The 27,504-nt window shown below is 46.6% G+C and overlaps 1 protein-coding gene across 1 annotated transcript in view; it reads left to right on the top strand.

The window, feature by feature from the left end:
- PSMC4 (proteasome 26S subunit, ATPase 4) overlaps positions 1-27,504 on the top strand; it is a 184,191-nt gene that overhangs the window by 130,326 nt on the left and 26,361 nt on the right. Inside the window, exons 8-9 of the mRNA XM_069604943.1 lie at positions 406-482; positions 23,985-24,153. Coding sequence (XP_069461044.1) covers positions 406-482; positions 23,985-24,153 — 246 coding nt within the window. The remainder of the gene's footprint in view (positions 1-405; positions 483-23,984; positions 24,154-27,504) is intronic.

Raw genomic sequence — 27,504 nt, 5'->3', positions numbered from 1 at the left:
GGCTAATTAGTATGCCCGGAACTGCTAAAGAATATATTGTTGGTTGCATCTCTCTGAGTTCACTGCCATCCTTGTTTATGTGACCAGGTGATTTGTGTTTGGGTTGCTCAGTAACTGATGTTGCACAATATGCTAATGTACTACATTTGTTTAAACATTACTATTTTAGTTACACGTCTTATTTGATTAGTTTGTGCCTGTGTATAAATATATTTATACTTTCACCAATGAATTTCCCATTTGTAGACCCATTGAAATCTGTCAGTTCTTAGAAACTTGGTTAAAGTGATGTGATCATGTTTCATTTTCTTGCACTGGTTTGTGATTGTCCCTTTACATTACCTTGCAATACAGTTCTGCAACTTTACCCCCTTTTCTAAACAATAGTGTTGCTTTATTCCACAGCGGACCGGGAGGTGCAGAGGATCCTGCTAGAGTTGTTAAACCAGATGGATGGCTTTGATCAAAATGTTAACGTGAAGGTACAGATTGGGTCCATATTATGATGCAGCTGCATCTGTGTCCTACCCAGGTCACGTAATTGAACATTTTCTAGACTTGCTAAGTGTGGCAAGAGGTTCCCTGTACAGTGCTGGCCCAAGTGCTATGGTCACCATTTATAAAATTATGTTTTGGCGGTTATTAAATTGTTATTGAAATTAATAAGTGCACATTAGACCTCTGGTTATTTGGCACTAAAGCCTCAAAAGAGAGCTACCGAAAGCCAAAGAAAAATGTATAAGACCTCAAAAAGAAAAGTGTTATGCTGTCCTGAGCGAAGAGTGTCTCTGGATGGAGTGCAGTTTAACCAGAATGCAATTTTATTACTTTGGGCCGTGAACAGTAAATGTGTGTCCGTCTTTGCAAGGAAGACGAGCTGAGTGGAGTAGAGAAATTTGGAGGGTCCCTGTGTAGTTAAGAAATTAAACTGAGGAGTAGTTGAGTAATCACACCAGTGAACCTGGACTCTCAGCCCAATCAATAGTCATTGGGTTTTGACAAGAACATAAGAAATATGCCCTTATTTCCTTCGGCCACTGAAACCTAGCAGGCAGGGTTGTTCTAAACAGCACTTCTCTTGGTGGGGCGAAAAAGGTCTTGATCAAACCTGAAACAAAGATTACAAACCAAAGCAACTGGGAAGGGCAAGAAGGGAGGCAGAAGGCTAAAACACAAGTCCTAGGTATTGGGCTCCACCATCTACTGGTACCTCTGTCTTATTGGATCGAGGCAAGTTCAAGAGAGTTAGTGAAAACGGAGGAAGAAACAGCAGTCAAGCTGGCCTGAAAGCAGCGTTGTAGTTTGTTTTACCGTCTAGGTGAAGGATGACCTGTAGGTCTTCAGTGCAGGTGAAATTGAAACAAAAGGTTTCAGTCGAGACAGGTATAGATTGCGTGTAAACATTAGAGGCGAACTGGTGAGACGGGGGAACACAACAAGTAGAATTGTAGAGATGAAAGGAGGAAAGATAACTGCTAGAAAGCTGTTAGACAATGAATCTAGGGCAGTCCCCATGATGACCACCAGACTGAAGACTGTTGATCAGAATAGGATGATAGACCATATTAAAAGCATCAAATATCAAGAAGCACAGGGACATTGGAGGGCCACATATTTGAGTTAACATTTTAGAAGGTGCAAAAGGCACTGTCAGTGAGGTAAGGAGGGAGCAATTGCAGCAACATCAAGTTGTAGGACCTGTATTGCACAAGTGTAAAGAGGGTCCAAGATTTAGTCTGAAAGATGAAGTGGGGGTGATCAGCCAAGGTGAGAGGAGTAAATTGAGAGGTGAGAGTTGATAAAGAAGCTATCAGTTTGTAGACAGTGCTTCATGATCGATTTCTCGGCTTTTAAACACTGTTATAGTAGGTGTTTTTTTTATCCAATGTAATTGTACTAATCCTCTGTAGTAGGGGTGTGCAACCTTTGGTTCTAGAGATGTTTTGGACAACAAATCCCATTAGGACTCACCATTGAATACGTTGGCTAAGACTGATCTCCAAAACACTTGGAGAGCCAAAGTTTACAGACCCCTGCTTCGTAGTATGAAGGGTTGAGTCGACCCTGCTAGGATCCAAACCTGCAAACTGAAGGCTGGCCGCACAGCTAAGGCGGAGTTTACAACTTGCTGAAATCTTTCCCGCTGCAGGTTAAGATCCAAAAATCAATAATAAGAATAACCCAAATTAGTCAATAGTGCACAGAACCCAGAATAACAAGAATGTATTACATGCAACAGTGATCGGGAATAATTCGAAAAAATTCATACTCCATGTAATAAGCTGATTGGTGGTTTGTGGTTGCTCTATACGTGAATCTATACAATACCTAGCCCTATTGGCTTACCCTATACCTTGTGACCATGCTATTAATTACCTCATTAAATGACTTAACCCTCATATCTACTTTCTCAGTTTTGCTATTGGACAGTCAATGTTTAATATTGTTGCTTTCAGTCCTTGGTGTTTAATTGGCGGAGCTCCTGTGGCCATCTTGGGATGAGCCACTTCGATCATCATTGACCAATGAAATTGTGAGGTGCAAAAAGTGTGGCAACAGTTGTATATTTTACATCCTATTATCATGGGAATTAAACATTAGCACCATCTTAGCGCTCTTACCCTTCCAGCTGCATCAACCAGCAGCATATTATTGCAGCTGCTGATTGGAAACCTGTAACTTCGCTACTTCCTTTATCATGGTCATATGCATGACCTCATGTGCTACGCTCCTAGTCCCGTTGCTCTTTATCGAACACTTAGCGAGACTGTGTTTTACTTCTATATGTACATGTGAGATGTGTTAAGGAGAATTCTAATTTCTGTGCTAATTCCCCTCAACCTTGGAGACCCCCAGATCTTTTGCTGGACTTGAGGGCTTTAATTTTAACCCTGGAGTGAGACCTTTTCTTCAGCCTCTCATGTGTTTTCACCTGATTTGGATTGCGTTTTTACTGTTCTCCAGCATGGGGTCTGGCATGGATTCACATGCTCACAAATCTTCCCTGACGTCAGGCTGGGATCCTCGGTAAAGAAAAAAACAGTTTCATTTCTGAACTGTCTTTCTGCTAACAACCAATCACTGAGCTCTGGGTCATACTGCCCCGAGCCAGTGACTGCCCTCTGGCAGCCATCTTCAGGTTTTTACTGCACGTTAAGTGTTGGGAGTCCTCGTACATAGCTCTCAAGCTTTTATTCTTCATTTCCCCTTTTTTGGAAGAGTTTTACACTATTTTCTGGTCAATCGAGCACCTGTGCTCCATCGATCAACCTTCCGATTTAACGGGAACCCGTTTTCGGATTTTTCAACGGCCCTCAAGGGCAAATTTCGTTTCTTTGCAGAGGCTTCCAGAAGATTCTTCAAGGCCTACACTGCGTGGATCTTGGCGGACGAGAAGGAATGCCCCTTTCTTCAAGCTTTGTACCAACTGCGGACTGCGTAATGTTTATAGGGATGATAAACATTCCCAATGCCTTTACTGCCTGTACCTGACGCACAAGTAGGAAGATTGTCAGTTTTGCCTTGAGCTTTCGACTCGCACTATGAAGGGTAGTCGTAGACAGCTGAAGGAATGGCTGCAGCCAAAGGCCACTGCACTGGGTGGGATGCAGGAGCATGCCTCTCCAGGATCTGGGGATGCTGACTGGGCTTCTAAGTTCTTTGAGGGCGCCCCTCCCGCAGGGGTCCAACAAAAGGCTAAGCACCGCAAGTCCACTGCCACCGCGAACGCCATTGCGGCAGGCTCCTCAGCGGCCAGGGCGCGTCCGCCGTCTCCAGTGACTTCAGTCACCAGTCGGCGCTCTGGATAGTCATCCAAGAGTTTGCCCGGATGATTTGACTTCCTCAAGGTGGCCCCAGGGACGGCCAAGTCTACCCTGCCGGAGAAGGCTGTTGGGGAGAATTCTCATAAATGTGCTAATTCCCTTCACCTTAGAGACCCCCAGATTTTGAGGACTTTGATTTTTTTACCTGGAAAGAGTGTGAGCCTTTTTTCCCACTCTTTCATGGATTTTGATGTGTGTTTTACTCTTGTGTTAATTGATTGTGGAGTTTTAAGATAACACCATAGGCATCTTTTCATGTGTCACACAGCGCCCTTAGTGCAGTGACACAGGGATGTCGTTTTAGACGTCCCAAGGGTTTAAATACCTTCTCTGGGATAAACTGTTTCCCAGAGAATGTAAGATTAAATTGACTTAACTAGTCTTTTTAAATTCCTAGACCCAGCACACACGATCTTCCTATAGAGTACTGGAGGTATTACCTAGTATCCCCTCTGTCTAGAAACTCATGTAGCAGTCAAATGCTATCCTTTTCTATCGAAATGGCTGGTGGCAGTGGTTTTACAACAAACTATGATGATTTTTGCCGACTGCGAACACAGTTAGCTAAAAATTGCAGGAGCCATGTTTTTCAAGATGGCGCCATAAGCCCCTTTGTTTAAACAGGTCCCTTTTTTTTCTTTTTTCACCATTTATTTTTGGAAAGGTCCTAGAGTTTGTCACTGCGCGCCAAACCAGGTTTGGTCCCTTTGTTTCTATGTCTTTGGCGGGCTTCAGGACTGAAGACCGCCCTTGGCGCCTGAATGTCTGGGGTGGGCAGGAAGTGAGGGAGGTGCCCGAAATTCTGTGATTAGTCTCCTAGGAGACCCAAATGCACTCTGGTGTGATTGGCTGGCCGACTGTCCGGCAGGGACAGCCACCCTGCTGGGTGAGTGGCAACTGGGCTGGAATGAAAGGGACAAAACTGTTTAAAAGGCGAGTCGCTTGGACTGGAAAGCAGAGTCGACCACTGAAACGAAAGAACCAAAGACGAGCTGGAAGAGGACGGCTGCTGCAACTCCTGGACCGTTGGTTTGCCCTGTGTAGCCCTGTTGCAGGGTCAATTTGCCAAGTTCATCTCGACAAAGAAGCCCCTTCAAGGACGACTTCTTCCTTTGAGTTGGTGGGACCAATCAACTCGTAAGCGACCTGGATACCATTCTCTGAGCTGGTTAGGATTAACCAGGGGGAAGGACACCAGCTTGTGTGCTTGAATTAAAGCTACTGGAACTGAAGTGACTCAATTTTGTCTGCGTTTTCTGATGATCCTGTGCAGTGCTGGAGTCCCCCGACGTCCTCCCTCTTGTCCCTACGACTGAGGCTCAGGAACAGTGAGATCTGCAGGAACTGCCAGGAACCAACGTCTCATGCATCTTGTTCTTCATATTACGGTACTGTGCCAACCCGATTGAGAGAATTTACCTCTTGTGGTGAAAGTTCACGGAACTTCCCAACTTGCAGGCCTAGTAAGCTTGTGATCCAACATATGATTCTTTTTCGTACAAACTACTTTTGAAAACTGTGGCAAAGACTTTACCTTTTACTTCGAGAACTGCTCTTTCCTATTCAAGACACTAGTCCATTGACTTTGGCCTAGGACTATTGAACTGAATTGAGTCCTCTGGTGAACTAAAACTATTTACACCGCCTAAGAAAGTATTTGTGATCTTTTCTGTTAAATTCTGCCTTTTTCCTCCCATTGAAAGTAACTGAAATGCCATTATGCTCCTATTTCAGGGGAGCCTAATTTTGTTCAGAAACCTATTGGTTTGATATTGAATTGTGTTTGTGTATAATTTTAAGTTGCCTCCTTCTAGTGAATGTTTTCTAAATGACTGTGTAATAAATTAGTAAGGGTTTTATCAAGAAACCTTGAGTGTAAGTGTCTACTTGAACCACTGTGATTGTAAGACCTCTGTGTAGCATCCTTGTACTGCTCACATTCCCTCTTGAGATAAGCCTGCCTGCTAAACTTGCTCCCACAAAACTGTGTAGTACATACTTCTACCAAAGGTTGGTTTTTGCTTACACCTGTAGTCCTAATTGTATGTGGTGGAGGGTACTGCATGCAATTCTGCCTAACACTGGTGGCAAGGGGTGAGGATAAAGTAAAGTTGTTACATTGAGATTGCTGCTCTTACTTTTGTTCAAATAACTTTCACAAGGCTAAGCACCACTAGAAAAGCAATTGTTTTATAATGCCAAATATGAATAACTTCAAACAGGAAGCCCTGGTCATTGTAACAGTAGATCAACTGAAAGATGTGTAAAGTCATGTCTCACTGTTAAAGGCAAGAAAAATTGATAAATTGTTGAATCGTCAAAGACTGTGAGGTAGAGTTTACAACCCCTACCCCCTCAGCAAATGTGGATAATGTTGATGAGGATGATAATGATTCAGGGTCTAACTCTAATGTTATTGATGGGCTAGACGAGTCAGAGGAGTCTCAGGATGTGAGCCCCACTGCACCTGTACCTGCTTTAGGCCCTCAACCTGTAGCCACAGGAACCCTACCAGGTCCAGTACTGAGTCCAGAATTTGTCTCTCTTGAAAAAAAATGCGACTTGAGTTAGAGTTCAAAAGTCTCCAAATGCAAACTGAAAGTAAACATCAAGAAATCAAACTCGGGAGAAATGGAAATGCATCATGCTCTTGAAATGAAGAAATTGTCTCTTGAAAATGGTTCTATCCCAGAGTCTTCTAGGTCTTCCAGTCCTAAGAGACCATGCATGCATAAAGAAGCTGTGAGTATGTATGAGGCGGGACTTGATATTTTGAATTGGTTGGCTGCTTTTGAATATAACTATGGGATTCAGGGTTTCACAGACAAGGCAGTCTGTTGATTCCTTGGCTTTTGTCTAGGCTCCCCCAGGTTGCAACTGATGCTATAATGGAGGTGGGGGAGCTTGAAAGATTGGAGTATGAAAATGTGAAGCTAGATTTGGGAAAACTCTTTCCCAGTGCCTTAAGAGGTTTAGGACCCCCAAAAAGCATGGTACCCCTTGGGCTACCTGGGTGTGTGAATGCTTGAAGAACCTAGATGGTTGGGTAAAGGGTTACAGAGTTAACACCTTTGAAGGAATGAGAAATCTATTTGTTAGATTCTATTTTTATGCCTGCTCTTCTGAGCTGAGGCAGTACTTGGCTGACTAGGGAAATTGATCCAAAGAAGTTAGCAAAGGCTGCTGACATTTTGTCAACAGGGCTACTCACAAGGATTCTGGGACAACTCAGAAGAAGGATGATGGGAAGCAGCAAAAGAAAGATGGCAAAGAGAATTCTAATACCTCTAATCCAAAAGAGGGCCCCAAACAGAAAAAGGGTAAGCCACAAGGGAAACCGAATCAGGCTAGTGAAACCTCTGGTGCTAAACCCCCCATTCATCAAAACCTTTGGAAAATGTTATGCTTGTGGGTCTACTGACCATTAGCCATTTCCCCAAAGGGAGAAATACAAATGGCAAGTGGAAACTTTCAATTGCTGGATGAAGACCCCATTGGAGTTTCTGCCAGTGTTTCTTTAGTGTCTGTGGTAACAGCAGAATTTAGATGTCTATAATTCAATTCCAGATAACACAAAAGAATATTACAAGGACAGTGTACTTGTGAATGGTCAGGAGACCCCTGCCATTAGAGACACTGGGGCCAGCATTACAGTGGTGAATGAATCTTTTTTTCAAGCCGGAGGATGTTGCTAAGGCACCCAAAGGCTTCACTAAGCTTGCTGGAGGCCCTGTCCAAATGCTTCCTAGACTACCAGCTCTCATCCAGTGCAACAACATGACTGTCAAGATACCTGTTAGTGTACAAAGTGAGGTGCCTGGGAGAGTCCATTTGGGGAATGACGTAAAAGCTCTTGGGGTTGTATCCACCACCCCCAGGCCTTCCCAGCAAAAGGAAACCGGAGCAGACCAGGAAGGCCAAAGAGCATACCTTAACTGACTCTTTAGTGGATGTTACATTGGAATCTATAACACCTAGCCCACTGGAGCTACTAACTGCCATTTCTAAGACGAATGAGACAAAGGGGAAATCCAAGATCTCAAGGAAAAAGCCAGAAAGGACTCCTGTGCTACCAACGAGGACATCCCTGAGAGGACTGTCCAAAGTCACACCTGTGACTGCTCCACCAGCTGAGGCTGAGCGTGAGGAACAACCAGGAAAGGCTGAATCAGCTGCTGAAGATTCAGAGCTGGCAGAAGACCTTACCCCTGTTGGAGATCTGGATCCTAAAGACCATCCTGAACTGCAGTCTTTACTAGCAGAAGGTGGCCCCTGTAGGGCAGACTTCAGCAGAGGTCAAAGAGAGTGCCCTACTTTTGAAGGTCTTCGCCAACAGGCAGCTTCCCAGCTGCACGGGCAAGGGCCAGGAAAGCATGGGTTGTACTGGGAAGATGTCCTCTTCTACTGTGAACCAACTGAGTCTATCCCAGGGGACTACAGGAGACTTGTAGTGCCTCTAGAGACAAGACACCACTTTGTACAGTTAGCCCACAAGATTCCTTTGGCTGGTCACTTGAGCTTCAAGAAAACCAAGGAAAGGTTTCATCTATATTTCTACTGGCCTAAATTGGAATCTGATGTAGATGCATTTTGTAGAAGCTGTCACACTTGTCAGATCTCTGGCAAGAGTGTGGCACCTTTTAGTGCCTCTCCCTGTGGTGGGAGTCCCTTTTTGAGAGTGTAGGAATCGACATTGTTGGTCCCTTCGACCCTCCAACCTCTTCAGGCAATCGATTTTATATTGGTTGTAGTAGACCATGTTACTAGGTATCCTGAAACTATACCTATGAGGATCGTTACAGCTCAGGCTGTTGCTAAGGCCCTACACCAGGGTAGGTTTTCATAAGGAAGTCATCTCTGACAGGGGATCAAAATTTTATTTCCCACTATGTGCAGGCCATGTGGAAAAGCGGTGGAGTGACTTGCAAGTTCTCAACTGCCTACCATCCCCAGACGAATGGGTTGGTAGAGACGTTTAACCATACTATGAAGAGCATGCTGGGTGCTTTAGGAGAACCTCTTAGAAGAAAGTGGGTCCATCTAATGCCTTCTTTTTGCTTATAGAGAAGTCCCTCGGAGGGAGTTAGTCCCTTTGAGCTTCTCTATGGTCATCCAGTTAGAGGTCCTTTGGCCTTAATTAAGGAGGGGTTGGAGAGTGCTCCTTCTCCCAAGCCACTGAGAGTCACTATGTGTTCAGTCTCCAGAGGAGAATGACACACATGATGACAGAAGCATCTGATAACTTGAAAACAGGTCAGGCTCTGGTGAAGCATTGGCATGACCAGAAGGCCAACATGGTTGAGTTTACTCAAGACCAGCCTATTTTAGTTATGGTACCTACAAGGCAGAGGGCCTTATGGGACAAATGGATTAGACCCTTCAAGGTTGTGGGAAAATTTGGAGAGCTCAATTATCTGGTCGATTTAGGCAATCCTAAGGAGGCCCCCGGGGTCTTTCACACCAACCGTCTATAAGCCTATGTCTCAAGACCAGAAGTAGGAGCATTGCTTCTAGCTTCAGCTCAAGAGGAGGAAGAGAGTGAACCTCTACCTGATCTCCTCAGGAGACAACCTTTAGATGAGAAAATAGATCTGACACTGGAACAACAGGAGGAGTGCAAGTTTCTGTTAAATCAATTTGCCTCCCTGTTTTCACCATCACCAGGCTTGACCCTGTGGGGCCAGCATGATATTCTCACTGGTGACTGTTTACCTGTTAAAAGCAGAGGTTACAGGATGTCGGATCATGTAAGAATCTACATAAAGGAAGACGTCAACAAGATGCTTGATCTTGTGGTAATAGAACCCTCTACCAGTCCATGGTCTAGTCCAGTTGTACTAGTGCCAAAAGCAGGATCTAGGGAGTTGAGATTCTGTGTGTACTATAGAACTCTAAATGCAGTCACTAAACTGATGCCCATCCTTTACCTAGGACAGATGATCTGGTGGACAAACTTGGTTTAGCCAAGTATCTCAGAACATTTGACCTAATGTCAAGCTATTGGCAAATGGCCCTGACAGACCATGCCAAGGAGAAAACTGCATTCCAACCCCAGCAGGCCTCAACCAGTTTAAGGTAATGCCTTTTGGATTAAAGAATGCACCTGCAACATTTCAAAGGATGGTTAATCAAGTTCTGAATGGGATGGAGGACTTCTGCATGGCATACTTGGATGACTTTGCAGTGTTCAGCCCTACTTGGAAAGAACATGTTGACCACTTAGGATATGTTTTGCAGGCTCTTTAGCAGGCTCATCTAACCATAAAGGCAAATAAATATCAAATTGGTCAGAGCAAAGTGGTCCACCTTGGACACGAGGTAGGAGGAGGTGAAATGAGGCCATTGCTGAGCAAAGTACAAGCTGTAAAAGAATGTGCCACCCCTACTACTCAAACCCAAGTGAGAGCCTTCTTAGGTCTCACTGGTTATTATAGGAACTTCATAGAGAACTATCGGCCCATAGCTTCTCCCTTGAACATGGTCTCCTCACCCTAATTTCCTAAAAAGTTCAGGTGGAATGAGCAGTGCAACAAGGCATTTTGAAGGATTTAGGAAAGCCCGTTGTCAAGCTCCAGGTTTAAGAATTCCTGACTACAGCAAAACCTTTGTTGTGCAAACAGATGATTCCAATACAGGTACAGGTGCAGTTCTGAGTCAGCTGGATGCAAAAGATGGGGAGCACCCCATCTGCCTCATCAGCAGAAAGCTGAAGGAACCAGAATCAAGGTGGGCAACGATTGAAAGAGAATATTTTGCTATTGTGTGGTCAATGAAGAAGTTTAGACCATACTTGTATGGATTTACTTTTGTGATTGATTGACCACCAACCCTTGAGATGGTTAGAAGGGGGAAAATCCTAAATTGTTAAGATGGTCAATCGGCCTACAGGGGTTTGATTTTACCATTGAACACAGGTCAGGGTGTAATCGCCAAAATGCTGATGGTCTGTCCAGAATGTTTGACCGACTGGGGTAAGGAGATTCATCCAGGGGTGGATTAAATCCTCCTGACCCTTAGTCTGGCGGGGACGAGTGTTAGGCAGAATTGCATGCAGTACTCTCTGGCACCACCACACAATTAGGACTACAGGACCAACCTTTGGTATAAGTCTGTACCACACAGTTTGTTGGTAGCGGGCTGAGCAGCCAGGCTTCTCTCAAGAGTCAATGTGAGCAGTACAAGTAGTTGCACAAAGGACTTTCTATCACAGTGGTTCAAGTAGACACTTATACTCAAGGTTTCTTGGTAAAACCTATTCATTTATCTACACAATCATTTATAAAACATTTCATAGAAGAAGGCAACTTAATATTGTAGACCAATACACTTCAATACAAAACTCTTAAGTTCTTAAGACAGTTTGAGTTCCCTTCAAAAAGGAGCCAAATGGCAGTTGTTACTTGGCAGTAAACAAGAAGAACAAAAGTAAGTAGAATAGATTATATATACTTTCTAGGCAGTGCAAATAGTTTGTTCACCAGAATAGTTCAGTTCAAGTCAGTAGACCAGGCCAAAGTCACTGGGCTAGTGTTCTGGATAGAAAAGAGCAGTTCTGCTATCAATCGGTAAAGTCTTTGCAAAAGTTCTCAGAAGTAGTTTATGCGAAAAAGAATCATTTTGTGAGGTCACATGCTGATTAGGCTTGCAATTGGGGAAGGTTTCACAAACTTTCTCAGCGAGTGGCGTTCTCTCAATCGGGTTGACACGGTACCTTTTTGTGAAGAAAACAAACGTTGCTGAAGTCGTGGTTCCTGGCAGTTCCTGCAGATCTCGCTGTTCCTGAGCCTCAGTCGTGGGGACAAGCGGGAGGACGTCTGGGGACTCCTGCACTGCTCGGGATCGTTGAAGAAAGCAAACAAAATGGAGTCACTTCAGTTCCAGTAGCTGTAGATTCAAGAACACGAACTGGTGTCCCTCTCAGTGGTTAAACCTAACCAGCCTTGAGAATGGTATCCAGGTGTTTTATGAGTTGATTGGTCCCACCAACTCAAAGGAAGAAGCCGTCCTTGAAGGAGCTTCTCTGTCGATTGGAGTTTGGCAATTTGGATCTGCAGCAGGGCTTCCCCGGGCAAACCCAACGGTCCAGTGGCTGCAGCAGCCGTCCTCTTCCAGCTTGTCTTGGGTTCTTGCGTTCTAGTTGTCGACTCTGCCTTCCAGTCCTGGAGACTCGCCTTTTAAACCGTGTTCTCCCTTTCATTCCAGCCTCTGTCACTCACCCAGCAGGGTGCTTTCCTTGCCGGACAGTCAGCCAACCAGCCAATCACGCCAAAGTGCATTTGTGTCTCCTAGGAGACTAAGCACAGGGAGTTTCGGTCACCTCCCTCACTTCTTGCCCACTCCAGACACTCAGACGCCAGAGGTGGTCTACAGTCCTGAAGCCCGCCAAAGGCACACAAACAAAGGGACCAAACCTAGTTTGGTGTGCACTAGAAGGACCTTTCCAAAAAGATACACCAAAAAAAGAAGACCGGGTCCTGTTTAAACAGAGGCGTAAGTCGCCATCTTGAAAAACATGGCTCCCGTGATTTTTAGCTACCGGTGTTGGCGGTCGGAAAAAATCATGGTAGTTCATTATAAAACCACTGCCACCAGCCTTTTCAATAGGAAAGGGTAGCATTTGACTGCTACATGAGTATTTAGACACAGGGGACTCTATGTAAACCCTCCAGCACTCCATTGTAAGATGGTGTATGGTGGGTCTATGAATTTGGAAAGGCTAGGCAAGTCAATTATTTTAAATTCTCTGGGAAACAGTAGTTTATCCCAGAGAAGGTATTTAAACCTTTGGGAAGTCTAAAAAGACATTCCTGTGTCACTGCACCGAAGGTGCTGTGTAACACACATGAAAAGATGATGCCTATGGAGTTATCTAAAACTCCATAAACACAAATGTAAACACAAATGTAAAACACATCAAAATACATGAGTGGGGGAAAAAAGGCTTGCACTCTTTACAGGTAAAATAATCAAGTCCTCAAAATCCAGCAAAGTTGCTGGGGGTCTCTAAGGTGAAGGGAATTTGCACTTTAATGAGAATTCTCCCTAACAAGGCCAAAGGTGACCGAGGCTCTGACCCTCCCCCTAAGGAGGTCAAACAGGACAAGGCGTCCGGGATGACTAAGATGCAGGACAAGGGACTGGTCCCGACCATGAAGGCCCAGGTACACCCCGATGAAGGCCCTCCTTCCATCGAGGTGGTGGCGGCGTCCTTCTCGAAGGCCGCAGAGGCGAACCCGCAGGGCGCACCCCTGAAGGCAAGAGTGTCCCTCCCGGCCAGTAGGGAGTCTTCTTTCCAGCCCATAGAGAAGACCCCGGAGAAGTAGAGACCGTCCCCTCTGGATGAGAAGGGGGGGGCGCGGAGGTCCTCCAGGGCATGGATATCTCCTCAAAGTAGCTTGTCTACCTTGAGACCATCCAGGAGGAGCATAATGTCTGGATAAGGCACGGCGACGACGAAGGAGACTATGTTGAGGAAACCGTTGAAGAACTGCCTGCGCCCCAGCTTCCTATTCCACCTCGGGTAACGCCTAGAGACCTCTCTGGACATTCTCTCTGCACTGAATACTATGGTCTCAGAGATACAGACGAGGATGCCTATTGCGCCGGCAGTCCCTCCCGCAGCACCAGCGATGGTCGACCCACTGGCGGCGGGGGAAACGCCGGCCAAGAAGAGAAAGAGGCACCTTCTGCCTCCTTGCCACCTCTCACTGCCCTCTTCCCCCCCCCAGCCCCCACTTTTTGCCCTACCGAGGGATGAGACGGACAGTGACGACGACTGGCACAGATGGCGGTGGGATGGGGACTTCCCGTCACTGCCTCCCGGATCCTCCCCATCAGACGAGATAGGCTTGTTTCAAGTGATGATCTCCAGAGCTTCGGAGCTCTTCCAGCTCGCTTTAAAGGAGAAGGAGGGCTTCCTGTACCAGCGCTGTGAGGTGAAGAGGATGACCATCCTTTCGGTCCCACTCTTGGATGACATTTGGGCTGAAGGCCTGTCTCTCATGAAGAACCCTTCAACGGCCCCGGCAAAGAGGGGTCGTGTTGAGAAGTACAGGGTGCTGGACCCTGCGCCCAAGTGCTTGCGGGCCCAACTGTCACCGGACTTGTGGTCTCGGCAGTGGCTAAGAAGTCATCGGGCGCTTCTTCCTGAGCAACATCCACACCTCCGGACAGAGAGGGGAAGAAGTTAGATGCCATGGGACAACGGGTTATCTGCACTGCGGCGACAACCATCAAGGCTGCCGACGCCCTCGCTATAGTAGAGCGCAACGACCAGGAGCTGTGGTTCAAGATCACTCCCATCCTGGAATTTCTTCCCGACAAGAGGTTTGAGGCTTTAGAAATTCTGCAAGAATGCGAGGTGGTGTCGGAACACGCTGGCCACGGGCATCGCCGACGCTGGGTTCTGCCAGATGGGCAACAGCGTTTGCCTTCGTCGTCTGGGCTGGCTCTAGGCCACCAACTTTCGATACGATGTCCAGATGAGGGTTTTGGACATGCCCTTTGACGGAGACAATCTGTTTAGGAAGGCTGTAGATGAGTCTCTACAGGCCATCAAGGCGGACACAGAGACGGCATGTGCCCTCAGCATGCTGCAGCAGCGACAGCCGTCCTTTTGGGACTCAGGCGGCAAGTCTCCCCGTTCTGCCAAGGGTTACAGCGGATGTTCCTCTTCGTACCGCCAAAGCTCCTCAGCCCAGGAGACCCAACAGGGGCTGTTCCAGGGCTTTTGGAGGAGGACGTCATCGCCGCCAAGAACCCCAGTTCGGCCTGTCGACGTCCAAGCAGCAATGAACCAGCTGTGATGTCGAAACCCCACCTGTGCACTTCGGTGTTAGGACGGCTGGCAAACTTCGGCAGCGTGTGGAAGACCATCTCCTCCAAGCGTTGGGTGCTGGACGCTCTTGCCGACGGACACACCCTGGAGGTTCAACAGAAGTGTCCACAAATACCACTGGTGGCCTGTCCAGAAAACCACATCCCTCAGCTGCTGCTGGAGGTTCGGGCCATGCTAACGAAAGGGGTGATAGAGCTCGTCCCAAAGCGGTTCAAACAAATACATCAAGCCCTTGAAGTTTCGAATGGTCACTCTTCAGCACGTGCTAGGACAGCTAGAAGATGGGGACTTTCTGTCGTCGTTGAACCTGGAGGATGTGTACTTCCACATCCCAATTCACAAGGGACATTGCAAGTTTTGGTGTTTCGTTGTTCAAGGGAAGCATTACCAGTTCAAGGCTCTTCCCTTCGGATTGAAGTCAGCGCCTCTTTACCAAGTGCCTGGCACTGGTGGTGGTAGCGCAGCTGCGACTGCAAGGGATCCACGTCTACCCTTACTTGGACGACTTTCTCATCCGGGCCAGCTCAAGGAGCATCGCCATCGACGAGACGGCGAGGACTGTCCGCCTACTGATGAATATGGGGTTCTCTGTGAATTATGCAAAGTCCTGCTTGGCTCCATTGCAGGAAGTGCTGTTCCTGGGATCCCGGCTCAACACGGTGTCGTGCCTGGCATCGCCGTCGGAGGAGAGAATGGCAGCCATCCTGGGCAAGGTGCAACAGCTGCTCGCTCTGAAGATAGCCACGGTGAGGGCCATCAAGTCTCTGCTCGACATGTCGTCATGCATTTACCTCATCCAACTCTACAGGCTACGGATGCGGTCACTGCAGGAGTTCCTCGACGCCCGTTGGATCCAAGTGTCCAGACGCTTCCAGGACAAGATCGCTCTCAACGAGGGGTTCCGTCGGGCGATAAGATGGTGGGGCATGTGCTCGCCTCTGACTGGAGGCGCAGACTTCCAGGCCCCAACGCTTCAGGAGACGGTAACGACGGACGCCTCCATGGAGTGATGGGGAGCCCACCCCAGAAGTCTTCATGCCATAGGCCTGTGGCTGCCATGGGAAAAGACGTTGCACATCAACGTGCTGGAGCTACGGGTAGTGTTTTGGGCCCTCAAATCATTCCTGTAGTCCCACAAAAGTAAGGTGGTGCGGTTCGTCACCGACAATACCACCACAATGTTTTACATCAGGAAGCAGGGTGGCACCAGGTACCCAGCGCTCTCCAAAGAGGCGCAGGACTTATGGCACTGGGCCGACGCCCAGGGGATGTTACTTATCCTGTTTCATCTGGCAGGAGTAAAGAACATGGTCGCCGACACCCTGAGCAGGGAGCTTCGCTGTTGCCATGAGTGGGAACTTCGGCAGGACCTATTGGAGAACCTGTTACTCAAATGGGGCAATCCCCAGATCGACTTGTTTGCGACAGCGACAAACACCAAGTGCCGGAGTTTCGCCAGCAGATTTCCCCAGCAGGGGAGTGTTAGGCAAAGTTTGTATGCAGTATCCTCTGGGAACACTACAAACAACTAGGAATACAGGTATAGGCAACCCAACCTTTGGTGTAAGCTTGTACTACAGTTTTGGTAGCGTGTTGAGCAGTCAGGCTTATCTCAAGAGGGGAAATGTGAGCTGTAGTGGAGTTACACAAAGATTGTCATAGGTATTCAAGTAAACTCTTACACTCAAGGTTTCTTGCATAAACAATTAATAATTTATCAGTCAGTTATAAGCCTTCTTCAGAAAGGAGCAATAGAATAGTAACACACAAATACACTTCAATACTGTACACTTTCAGTTTCTGAATCAGACGAGACTCTTTTGGGATGGCCCACAGACACAACCTACACCCACAGGTGACTTCAGTAACAAGGGTGCTGGGGGACATTAATATCTTACTGTTGGCATTCAGAATACTCTTTAAAAGTTTGTAAAAGGCAAAGGTTATTAAAACAAGAGACCACAAATATTCCTAAGCAGGTAAGTATCTTTTAGATATTCTTTGAAGAGTCATTCAATTCAAAGTCCAATGGGCAAAAGTCTTGTATAGGATGAAGCACTTCTGGTCAGCAAATGGAAAAGTGTTTGCACAAGTTCTTAGAAGTCTTTGATGAAAAGAAGAATCAAATGTAGGGCCACAAGCTGATTAGACTTGTGAGTTGTGGAAGTTGCAAGCACTTAAGAGGGAAGTTCTCTTACATTTATTTTACAGTACCTTGGTAAAGAAGAAAAGATGCATCTGATGACTTCTGTTCCTGTGCAGCTCTGCAGATCTCACTATTGCTCGGCCTCCGTCGTGGGGACAAGAGGGAAAACGTCGGGGGACTCCTGCAATGCACTGGGACTGTCAGAACCCACAACTGACAAACTTCACTTTCAGTGGCTGTTTCGCGTTTCAGCTACCGCAAATCGCAACAACGCGGTTCCTGGCTGTAAAGGTGGACTGTCCTTCCTTCTGGGGTCCCGCGCTCTGCAGAGGGGGTTCAGGCTTGGTCAGTCCTGCTTCGTTGGAGTCCAGAGGATCTTCCAAAAGCTTTAGGCCAGCTTAAAAGTAACGCACACAATCTGGTGTCCCTCTCTCTGGCTATACGGTTTCCTGCAGCAACTCTGAGGAAATTCGACCAGCTCCAAGATGGGTGTCCAGGTGGCTTACTTTGAAGTTGATTGGTCCCACCAACTCAAAGGTAGAAGTCGTCCTTGCAGGGCTTCTCTGTTGATGCGAACTTGGCAAGTAGTCACTGCAGCAGGGCTTTACCGGGCAAACCAACGGTCCAGGAGTTGCAACAGGCGTCCTCTTCAAGCTCTTCTTCGGTTCCTTCGTCCAGTGGTCGACTCTGCCTTCCAAGCCAAGAGACTCTCCTTTTATTCAGTTCTCTCCCATTCATTCCAGCCTAGCTGTCACTCACCCAGCAGGGTGGCTGTTCTTGCTGGACAGCCAGCCAATCACGACAGAGTGCATTTGGATCTCCTAGGAGACTAAGCAGACTAAGCATAGGGAGTTTCGGGCAACTCCCTCACTTCCTGCCTACCCCAGACACTCTGGAGCCAGAGGCGGGTTTCACTCCTGAAGCCTGCCAAAAGCGAATGAACAAAGAGACCAAACCTGGTTTGGCGCGCAGAGAAAATCTCTAGAAGAACCTTTCCACAAAGACATGGCAAAAAAAGACGACCAGATGTCTCCCGCGGTTAGCATTAACAGAGCTGCGAACAGCCATGGTAAATGCAAACCATGTTAGTTCAAAAACTAAACCACTGCTACCAGCCATTCTGTGAGGAATGGGTAACATAAAAATGTTAAATGAGCATTTAGACACAGGCAGGGGTACTAAGTAACACCTCTAGCACTCTGTTGTAAGATAAGGTGTGCTCAGTCTAGCAAGTACAATGCTAAGTAAAATCAATTTCACTTTACTGCTCTGGGACACAGTTTATCCCAGAGAAGGTATTTAATCCTTGGGAAATCTGAGACTTCCCTGTGCCACTGCACTGAAGGTGCTGTGTGACACAATGTAAAAGATGTCTATGGAGTTTGTCAGACTCCATAACCAAAAGAAACCAGGGTAAAATGCACATTAAAATACATGAGGGGGGGGGGACACACTCTCCAGGTAAAAAAAAATCAAGTCCTCAAAATGCAGCGAAGTTGCTGGGGGTTTCTAAGGTGGAGGGAATTAGCACATTTTTGAGAATTCTCCCTAACTGGGAGCATGGGGACGCATTCTCCTTCCCATGGGAAGGCTTCTTTCTGTATGCATTCCCTCCGTTGCTGTTGTTGCTTTGAGTCCTCAATCTACTCATAGTATCAGTGCTGGATGATCCTCGTCGCCCCGGCATGGCCGAGGCAGGTCTGGTACCCAGAACTTCTCAGCATGTCAGCAGCACCACCAGTCAAGCTGCCAGTGGTTGCGGATCTTCTCGCCCGCAAAGGAGGTGCCATTCTTCACCATGATCCAGGCTCTCTGAACCTGAAGGCCTGGTTTCTGCAGCGCTAGAATTCGGTGGCTACGATCTCCTGGCAGACTGCAAGGAAATAGGCTAGAGCATTGTCTACTTTGAAATGCTACGGACTCAAGTGGAAGAGATTTTCTATTTGGTGTCGTTCCGAGAAGATCGACCCACTGAGGGTCAAGGCTCCTTGGGTACTTCCATATTTGCTGTCGTTGACCAAATCGGAACTGGCCCACGCCTCCAAGGTTCATCTGGCGTCTATCTCCTGCTACACCAGATCCCCAGGATGACCATCCTTGTGGTTACACCGATTTGTCAAGGAATTAGTCAAGGGACTGTTCCACTTGTTCCGGTCAGTGAAGGCTCCGGCACTGGCATGGGGGCTCAATGTGGTGCTTACTAGGCTCATGGGACCTCTGTTCGAGCCTCTGCATTCTGCACCACTCAAGTGTTTTTCGTGGAAAACGGCTTTTCTCGCGCCCATCACCTCTGCACGACGAGTGGGGGAGATCCATGCCCTCTCCTGTAAACCACTGTAGTTAACATATCACAAGACGAGGGTAGTGCTACGGACGCACCCCTCCTTCATGCCCAAGGTGCCGTCAGACTTTCATCTCAAGGAGCCCTTGGTGTTACATGTTTTCTTCTCGTCGCCTTCGTCGTCTGCAGAGAGGACTTTGCAGTCGCTGGATGTGGCTAGAGCGCTCAAGTTCTACGTGGACAGCTGAGTTGCCGGAAGACGTCACTACAATCGCTGCTACAATGGTGTTCTGTCTGGTGTGCCCCTGCTGGAGATCTGCAGGGCTGCTAGGTGGAGGTCGACGTACACCTTCACGAAGTTCTACTGCGTCGACAGGGATTCCAGGGAGGAGTCCAGAGTCGGCCAAGCAGTGCTGCGCAACCTGTTCGTTTGAAGGTGAGCCTGGTGAGGAGGTAAAAGATGCTTAATTTTGAGATGTTGAGATGCTTAATCTTGAGCCTTGCCACCTCCCATGGTTGTGCATGTGTGTACTGCTATGTATTCTTGATTCATGAGCATGTGTATCCATGCCAGACCCCATGCTGGAGAAGGAACAAGTTACTTACCTGTAACTTGTTCTCCAGCATGGGTCTGCCATGGATTCACATGCAAACGCTCCCGCCTTCCCCTCTGCGGCTCTTCTCTTGGTCCTACTTCCACTTTACGTGCTACCAAATCTGAAGAAGGCTGCCAGAGCGGTGCTTATGTAGAGGGCAGTCATTGGCTGGGGACGGTATGACCCAGAGACCAGTGATTGGTTGTTAGGAGAAAGACAGTTCAGAAGTGAAACTGAAACGGATTATTTTTTTTCTTTACCGGCGATTCCCAGCCTGATGACGTGGAATATTCATGAGCATGTGAATCCATGCCAGACTCGTGCTGGAGAACAACAGTTACAGTTAAGTAACTTGTTCCTTACTCACCCTCCCAACCCATCCCACACTCCCTTGCCTCTTCTCCCGCCTCGTTCCCCCTTCTCCTCCTTCGCCCTTGTCACACCTGAAGAAGTAACCAGAGTTGTCCGCTCCATGAATGTGTCTTCCAAAAAGGTTTTCCCTTGCTCATCCAGAACCATCAAGGACAACATTGGCTCTCTTGCCCCTGCACTTGCTGATCTCTGCAACCACTCTTTCGCCACAGGATTCTTCCCCTCCTCCCTCATGCACCCCCTTGTGCACCCCTACCTTAAAAAACAATCAGCAGACCCTACCTACCATGCCGACTGCTGCCCTATTTCCATCACCCTCTTCCTGGGGAAACTACTGGCGAAGATGGCCTTGTCCCAACTCAACTGTCACACTGAACTGGTTTGTGGTTTCCATGACCATCGTTCTGAGCATCCAGAAACAAGGAAATTGCTCTTCTGAACATCTGTGACAAACTGCCCGCATCTCTGGATTCCAACTCCCCAGCTGTCCTCATCCTACTTGATCTCCTCTCTGCCTTTGACACATTCAACCACTCCATAGTCATGCATACATGCATATCCTTGGTATCACGGAACGGGTGCTGGACTGGCTGACTTCTTTCCTTTCTGACCGCTCTTCCCAAGTAATCTTGAGCACCTTCTCTACTCCTACTACCTTCTCTGCCTATGGTGTCCCCCAGGGTTCTATCCTCTCCTCTTGGCTCTTTAACATCTGCCTCAAAGCCAGCAAAACTGAGATCCTTCCCATTGGGACCCCTTCTCCCGCCTTATTCCCTTCACTCTGGCCTTCCGCCATGGGCTCTCCCCCTGCTCATTGGAGTCATCTTTGACTCTTCTCTCTCCTTCCTCCCTCGCACTCAGGACATTGACAAAAAGTCCCACTTTCAGCTCTTCCTTCTCAAAGTTATGTTAGGTTATTTTGCATTTATATAGCGCTCTATAAATCATTGGTATGACCTCAAAACGCTGGTCGATTGAACGCCCTAGGAACCGCAGTCTAGGTCAGTAGAGAGAGTAGATTGTTAGTGTTGTAGGGTGCGTGGGTGCACCAGTTAGGTGTGTATCTGATGTAATAGCCAGATGGTAGCTGCATCCTAGCATTGGGTGCAGTGGTGGAGAGGTCAGTTGAATGTGTGCAGTCTGGTGGGTGGACACCCAGACTGGGTTCTGGCTGCGTTGGTCCTGTAGGACGCTTATGTGAGCAGCTAGGCCGGTTTGTCATGGGATATAGCTTCATTTTATTAGCGTGATGAGGTGCTGATGGGGTAGTGTTCGTATGTGAGCAGCTAAGCCGAATTTATCGACGGGTATAGCTGTACTCTAATTGTGTGATGGTGTAGAGTAGAGAGTAAGCGTAGTGATATAATATGGTGTGATATGATAGTGCTTTGTGGATGGGCACAAAAAGGGGGACAGAGACAAGGGTGAGCTTACAGTGACAGGACGGGGTAGAGGGATAACATGGCGACATCATGGGTAAGAGGGAGGCAAGGCACACTGCGATACAAAGGCGCAGTGGGGCATACAGCGACATCACAGGGACTGGAGGGGAGGGGTACACAGCGACACACAGGCACAGTGGGGTACACAGCGACATCACTGGGACTAGATTCTAATTCTACCTTTTCTCACTTTCCCCCAGAAGCTCAATGTTAACAGAGCCCTGGTTCTTTCCAGGCTTGGCAATTCCAATAGCCTCTTCCTGAATCTACCTTCTTCCACACTGCCTCCCCTCCAGCTAATCCAGCATAGGGCAGCGAGACGTTTCCTTGGACTCAATCCCAGGGACCACATCTCTCCTACCCAAAAAAGTCTTCACTGGCTGCTGGTTGCTTCACAGATTAAATTCGAATCCCTCTGTCAACCACAAGGCTTTCTGGAGCTTGAGACCACACTATCTGCAACTCTCTCACTAAATATTCCCCTTCTAGACCCCTGCGCTCCTCTGGCACCTACTCTTTGCGTGTAAAGCGTTTAGATAAACAGAGGCAGGAGGTTGATCGCTTTCCTCAGCTGACTCCCTTCTATGGAACAGCCTATCCCCTCACTCTGCATCTTGAGCAGGACTTCCTTAAATTCTGTACGCTCCTCCAGACTTTGCTCTTTACCCCCCCACTTCTCTCCTCTGCTAATCTCAGTTGCTTTGATTGGGTTCCAGGGCCCTTATGCATTCTCGGGCCCCTGACCTCCCATACCCAATCGCCCCCCAGCTTCTGCCTATCCTCAGCACTTGCCTCAGCACACCTCCATCCTGGAGGCTTGCACTTATCTTACCATGCACTTCCTCATCCACGAGCGCGGTCCCTCAGCACTTGCCCCCACTGCCTCTTCCCTTCTGCATTTGAACGTCTTGAATACCCACAAGGCATAGGTTTGTCATTTCCTTATCTCCCACAATGTATTATCTTTATCCGTGTGAAATATCTTGGAATGACGGTCAGTTCCTGTCTAAATGATGGCCCGTGGATGATAGAGACCAAACGGAAATGTAAGCAACTGGCGTGCCAAGCTCTTGTGATAAAAAATAGATATGGGAAATTCTCCTTGAAGGCGGTCTTGCGATTTTACGAACAAAAGGTCATACCCATACTAACGTATGGGGAAGAAAATGCATTGGGCTGCACATGGGAGGCGTGGCCCACGCTTGAGAATATCTTTTGGACTAAAGTACTTAACTTACCGAAAGGCATCGCAACGACATCCATAAGATATGAATTATCTCTAATTTCAATCCACGCAAGAGTTTGTTGGAGCTTGTTATCACTCTACCGCAAAACAAAAGCATGCGAAGGAGTCCCGCAATTCGAGATCCTCTATGGTGCCAATTCATCTGGATCAGACGTTATGTCAATGTGGACGAAACGCTGTGAAAACCTAATGTCTGAGTATATCCGGCCCGAGCTGCTCCAAGGTAACCCGAATGCAGCAAAAATAAAAATCTGGCTACCAGATTGGGATTTAACATGCTCGGATCGACTGTTCCCATCCGTCTCTTAATGCTGAAGAATGGTGGCAACAAACGTTTAATGGGAGAGACATGAAGTTAGTCCTACCTTTAACACATTTTCTGGTGATAATTGAAAATCGACTGTCATCTCTAAGTGTACTTTCAAATAAGTGAGGACGTGAAATATCTATTGGACCCTGGAGAAATTTTCAAAGGGGTGTTTACAGTAAGGCTGTAATACCTAAACACTCATGTACACGGATGCGGTGGACTCAGTAACAAAGCAGAGCGTAAAGAGATGGATTGAAGCAGAATGAATGAATGTATGTTTGTTTTGTTTGTATTTTAAAGGTTTGAATTTAAACCAATAAAATTACAACAACAACAAAAAAATTGTGCTCCTTGCCTCTCTGGGCCAACTTACTTGCACGTATCTCTACATGCATGCCACATTAACTCTTGGCACATAGTCGTTTGTTCATTGTCTGCCATCTTTTGGCACATCTTTACCTACAGTGCAAATGTGTATTCTTGTTCTTCATTCTATCTCTCAGTGAAGGGATATAGTGGGAATGACAGGGTAATCTGCTTGCGGCCTGAATCTTTGGCCTTTTGAAGCGTGTTCTGACTCTTGCTTTATGAGTTTTCTTCATTTGTATTTCCTCATGTGTGGGATGCATAACGTTGATCCCAACACCGCTCATGGTGCATTTTGTTAACGACCGAACAGTGTGGACAAGTTTCTCTGTACTTTAAGGGGTCATAATTTTAAGCCTGTTTGTGACAGAAGAAAATAGACCCATCTGTCCAAAAAATGTTGCCCTGTTTTTTTTATTTTGTAAAGGCCATTATAAGGGACATTAAAATTGATGAGCTGCAGAAACTTCACATGGCACATGCTTTGACTAATTTGGGTGGGGAATAGATTTGGTCAAGGGGACTGTTGTAGATTGTGACACTGCATTTGTATGTTCATTCCAGGTGATTATGGCCACCAACCGAGCTGACACACTGGATCCTGCACTGCTGAGGCCAGGCCGACTTGATCGTAAGATAGAGTTCCCAGTTCCAGACAGACGGCAGAAGCGGCTTATTTTCTCCACCATTACCAGCAAAATGAACCTATCAGAGGAGGTGGACCTTGAGGACTGTATCCTTTATGAAAATTGTGGTATTAATGGATGGGATTTGTCTGTTTTATGCCCTATCCCCTCTCCTAGTGAGATCCCCAGAAAGTTTTGCTGGGACTTATGGAACTTTTTCTTGCTCTCCTGAATGAGGGGAGTCTTTTCCCCTAATGTTTTCTTTGTGCTCTGACTATGGGAATCGTGTTCATTGTGTTTTTACTTTATTTTATGGAGACATGCTTTCCTCCATATATTAAGGCATCTGTTTATTTTATTTATTTTGCTGCTTATATAGCACGCCAAGTGCAGAGGCATCTGGGCGCTGTCTTACAGAAAAAAGTTAGTTGTTTCCATGGTTACATATTTCCAAACATTTTTGACAAATTATACAACAGGTAATACATTTAATTATTTACATAATTAAAGGAGGAGTCTAGTGGAGACTTGAGTATTCAATATGTAACTCAGTCCTGCCTAGTGTTCATTATTTATCCAAGCTATGTGTGAAGAGGTGGGTCTTCAGTTGTCTATGGAATATCTAGAAGGATTCTTGTGCTCCGAGTTGTTCAGGCAAGGTGTTCCATTGCTTGCTAGCAATCGTGGGTAGGCTGCTGTCACCTGCTTTTTGTAGCTTGAAACATGGCGTGGTGAGGAGGTGCATGTATGCTTCTCTGGTAGGCCTTGCAGGATGGGGTTTTGAAATCCTGTCCGCCAGTTAAGAGGGGGCCACTCGGTGAAGACATTTGTGTGTTAGAGCGAGTGTTTTGAACACTATTCCTTCTCGTACCGGCAACCAATGAATTTTCCATCTCGTTAAAGAGATATGGGCTGATTTAGGTATTTTAAGTGCCTCTCTAACAGCATTATTTTGCAGGACCTGGAGTTTTCTGATGTTCTGGATCTTAGTGCCAGCGTATATGGTGTTACAGTAGTCTGGTCTGGTCGGGTCAGGACTAAGGCTATTGTCAGAGTAATAGAACTGTCGGTTGACAGAAATGGTCTGTATGCATTGATAAATCTGCATGTGTACGTTGAAGCTGATGTGGTAGCATTTACTTGTTTTCAGTGTGTTGGCGATGAGTCCAGGTAGAAGCCTAATGTTTTTACCTCATTTGAAACTTTGATAGTGTTTCCCTCCATATTGAAAAATCGGAAGGAGTCCTTCAATTTGGCCAGCCCTGAGTTGAGAGCCTGTGATGAGCAACTCAGTTTTGTTGTCATTCAAGCATAGCCTCTGATGCGCCATCCAAACTTGGATGGTTAGGTAAATGGCATTGAGTGTGGCAGTGTCAATGGCGTGGTCCCCTGTGATGGGTATGAGGATCTGGATGTCATCTGTGTAGTTGGTGTAGGTGACACCCAGACCGTCAAGATGGTGAAATAACTGCTTATTAACGACATAGTATAATGTTGGAGATACGCACGATCCTTGGGGTAATCCACATGAGACAATAGTAGGTGGTGCTTCAGCCTTAGGTGAGAAGACTTTGTTCTGTCTGTTAAGAATGATTTGATCCATTGGGTAGCGTTGGTAGAGAAATGTGCTGCTGAAGCCAGGTGTTTGCGCAATATGTTGTGGTCCATTTTGATTTTAAAATCCAATAGTGCTGTTTCCATCCCATGTCTCGGGCGGAATCCTGGCTGTCGTAGTCCAAGGATATTATTAGCTTCAAGGTACTTCTGAATTTAGAGCCAACCCTGTCTAGGATTTTCAGAAGAAATTGTACTGTTATTGGGCGATAGTGGGTATATTTGAGTCTAGGTTTTTTTTTTTTAGAAGCAGTAATAGCCAGGCTTTTTTGAGGTCAATGGCGAGACAGTTGTTTTTGAATGAGGCATTGATTAACTGTGGAATGAATGAATGAATGAATGAATGAATGAATGAATGAATGAATGAATGAACGAACTTAGTTGTGGGGCGCAGTCCTTAATGACTTTAGCCGGTCATGGGTCGCCTTGTCACCTTGATGATTTTAAGCTGGATATGTTTTGAAGGACTTCTGTATTTGTGACGTGTGTGAATTCAAATTGTGATAGTTCATGATCCCACTAATCACCTTGCGAATGCCCCATCCATTAATGAAGTTTAACTAGTGTTTTTTTTTGCTTCGATTTTAGACTGTGGTCATGCAATTTTATCTTGGAGAGCATTTTGTATGTTCAAACACCAGTTTGCGTCCTTGTTGCAGCTTTCCACTGGGGGATTGGAGTCTCTAATTCCCTGAGTATTGAGAACAGTTCTTTTGTATTTGAGTTGGCCTTGGTGATTCTACCATTATACAGTGAACTTTTTTTGTGAGGATGACTTGTTTTATTCAAGGGCGACTCTTTTAAATTCTAGTTTATTTCAGTTGGGAGTTTTTTTCCATTGAGATTCCGTTTTTCTTTTCGCAGTTCCTAATGCTTTTAAGGTGGGAGTGAACCACCCTTTTAAGTGGCCTGTTTTGTTAGCTTTACGTAAGGCAAGAGGAGCAAGCTTGTCTATGGCGGCTAGTATGGTTTTGTTGTACTGTTTAATCATTATTGACGGGTCAGGATTTGCAAGGTTTTGTACATAGAACAGGTTGCAGTAAGGGTAGTAGGTTATCGGCCGTGATAATCCGTTGATTTCTGGACGGGGCCGCTGGGGCCATTTTAGGGAGGTTAGTGCGGTTGATCTTAGTATAAATATTGAAGGTCATCGGATGATGATCTGACCAAGGACATGGAGAGTTTGAGGTAATAGTGGAGTTGCAATTGATATCCGCTAGCCAGTCGAGTATGCAGCCTTTTACATGTGTAGGATTCTGTATTCAGTACTAGAGGCCGTATGCTGACATATTATTGGCCAGGGATAGTGCATTTTTGTCAAGAGGCCTAGGTTGAAATCACCCAGTATGGTGGTTTGTGATTTGGGTTTGGCATTTGAGGATAGGATTTGTTAACTCGTTCTCAAAAGGGAGTACAGACCCTGGAGGTCTATAGAGGAGGTGGACGTTTAGGGTAGCAGTAGCTGACAGTGACATTTTCACTGATACCTAGCACTCCTATCACAAGAGAACTACTATTTCTCTCATGTTCAACGCGCTTTTAGCAATGATGGCTTCTCCTCCACCTTTAGATGAGGGTCTGTCCATCCTGCAGATATTGTAACTATCTGGCACTGCCAGGGCGATGGCAGGGCCTGATGCCGCGTGGAGCCATGATTCAGTTATGGCTAGGAGGTCCAATTTATGTAATCTGCAATGTCTAGTGCATCGGCTGGTAAGGATCTGGCGTTGATGAGGGCGCCTAGGATGTTAGTCAAGGGTGGTGGTATTAGTCAAGAGGAATTCAGGTGGTTGAGTTGTTAGGGAGAATTCTCAGAAATGTGGTAATTCCCTTCAACTTAGAGA

Source organism: Ambystoma mexicanum, chromosome 1p, assembly GCF_040938575.1.
Source record: "Ambystoma mexicanum isolate Mex_15411 chromosome 1p, UKY_AmexF1_1, whole genome shotgun sequence".
Taxonomy (NCBI): domain Eukaryota; kingdom Metazoa; phylum Chordata; class Amphibia; order Caudata; family Ambystomatidae; genus Ambystoma; species Ambystoma mexicanum.
The sequence above is the reverse complement of the archived record's forward strand: the minus strand, read 5'-3'. Positions and strand labels throughout refer to the sequence as shown.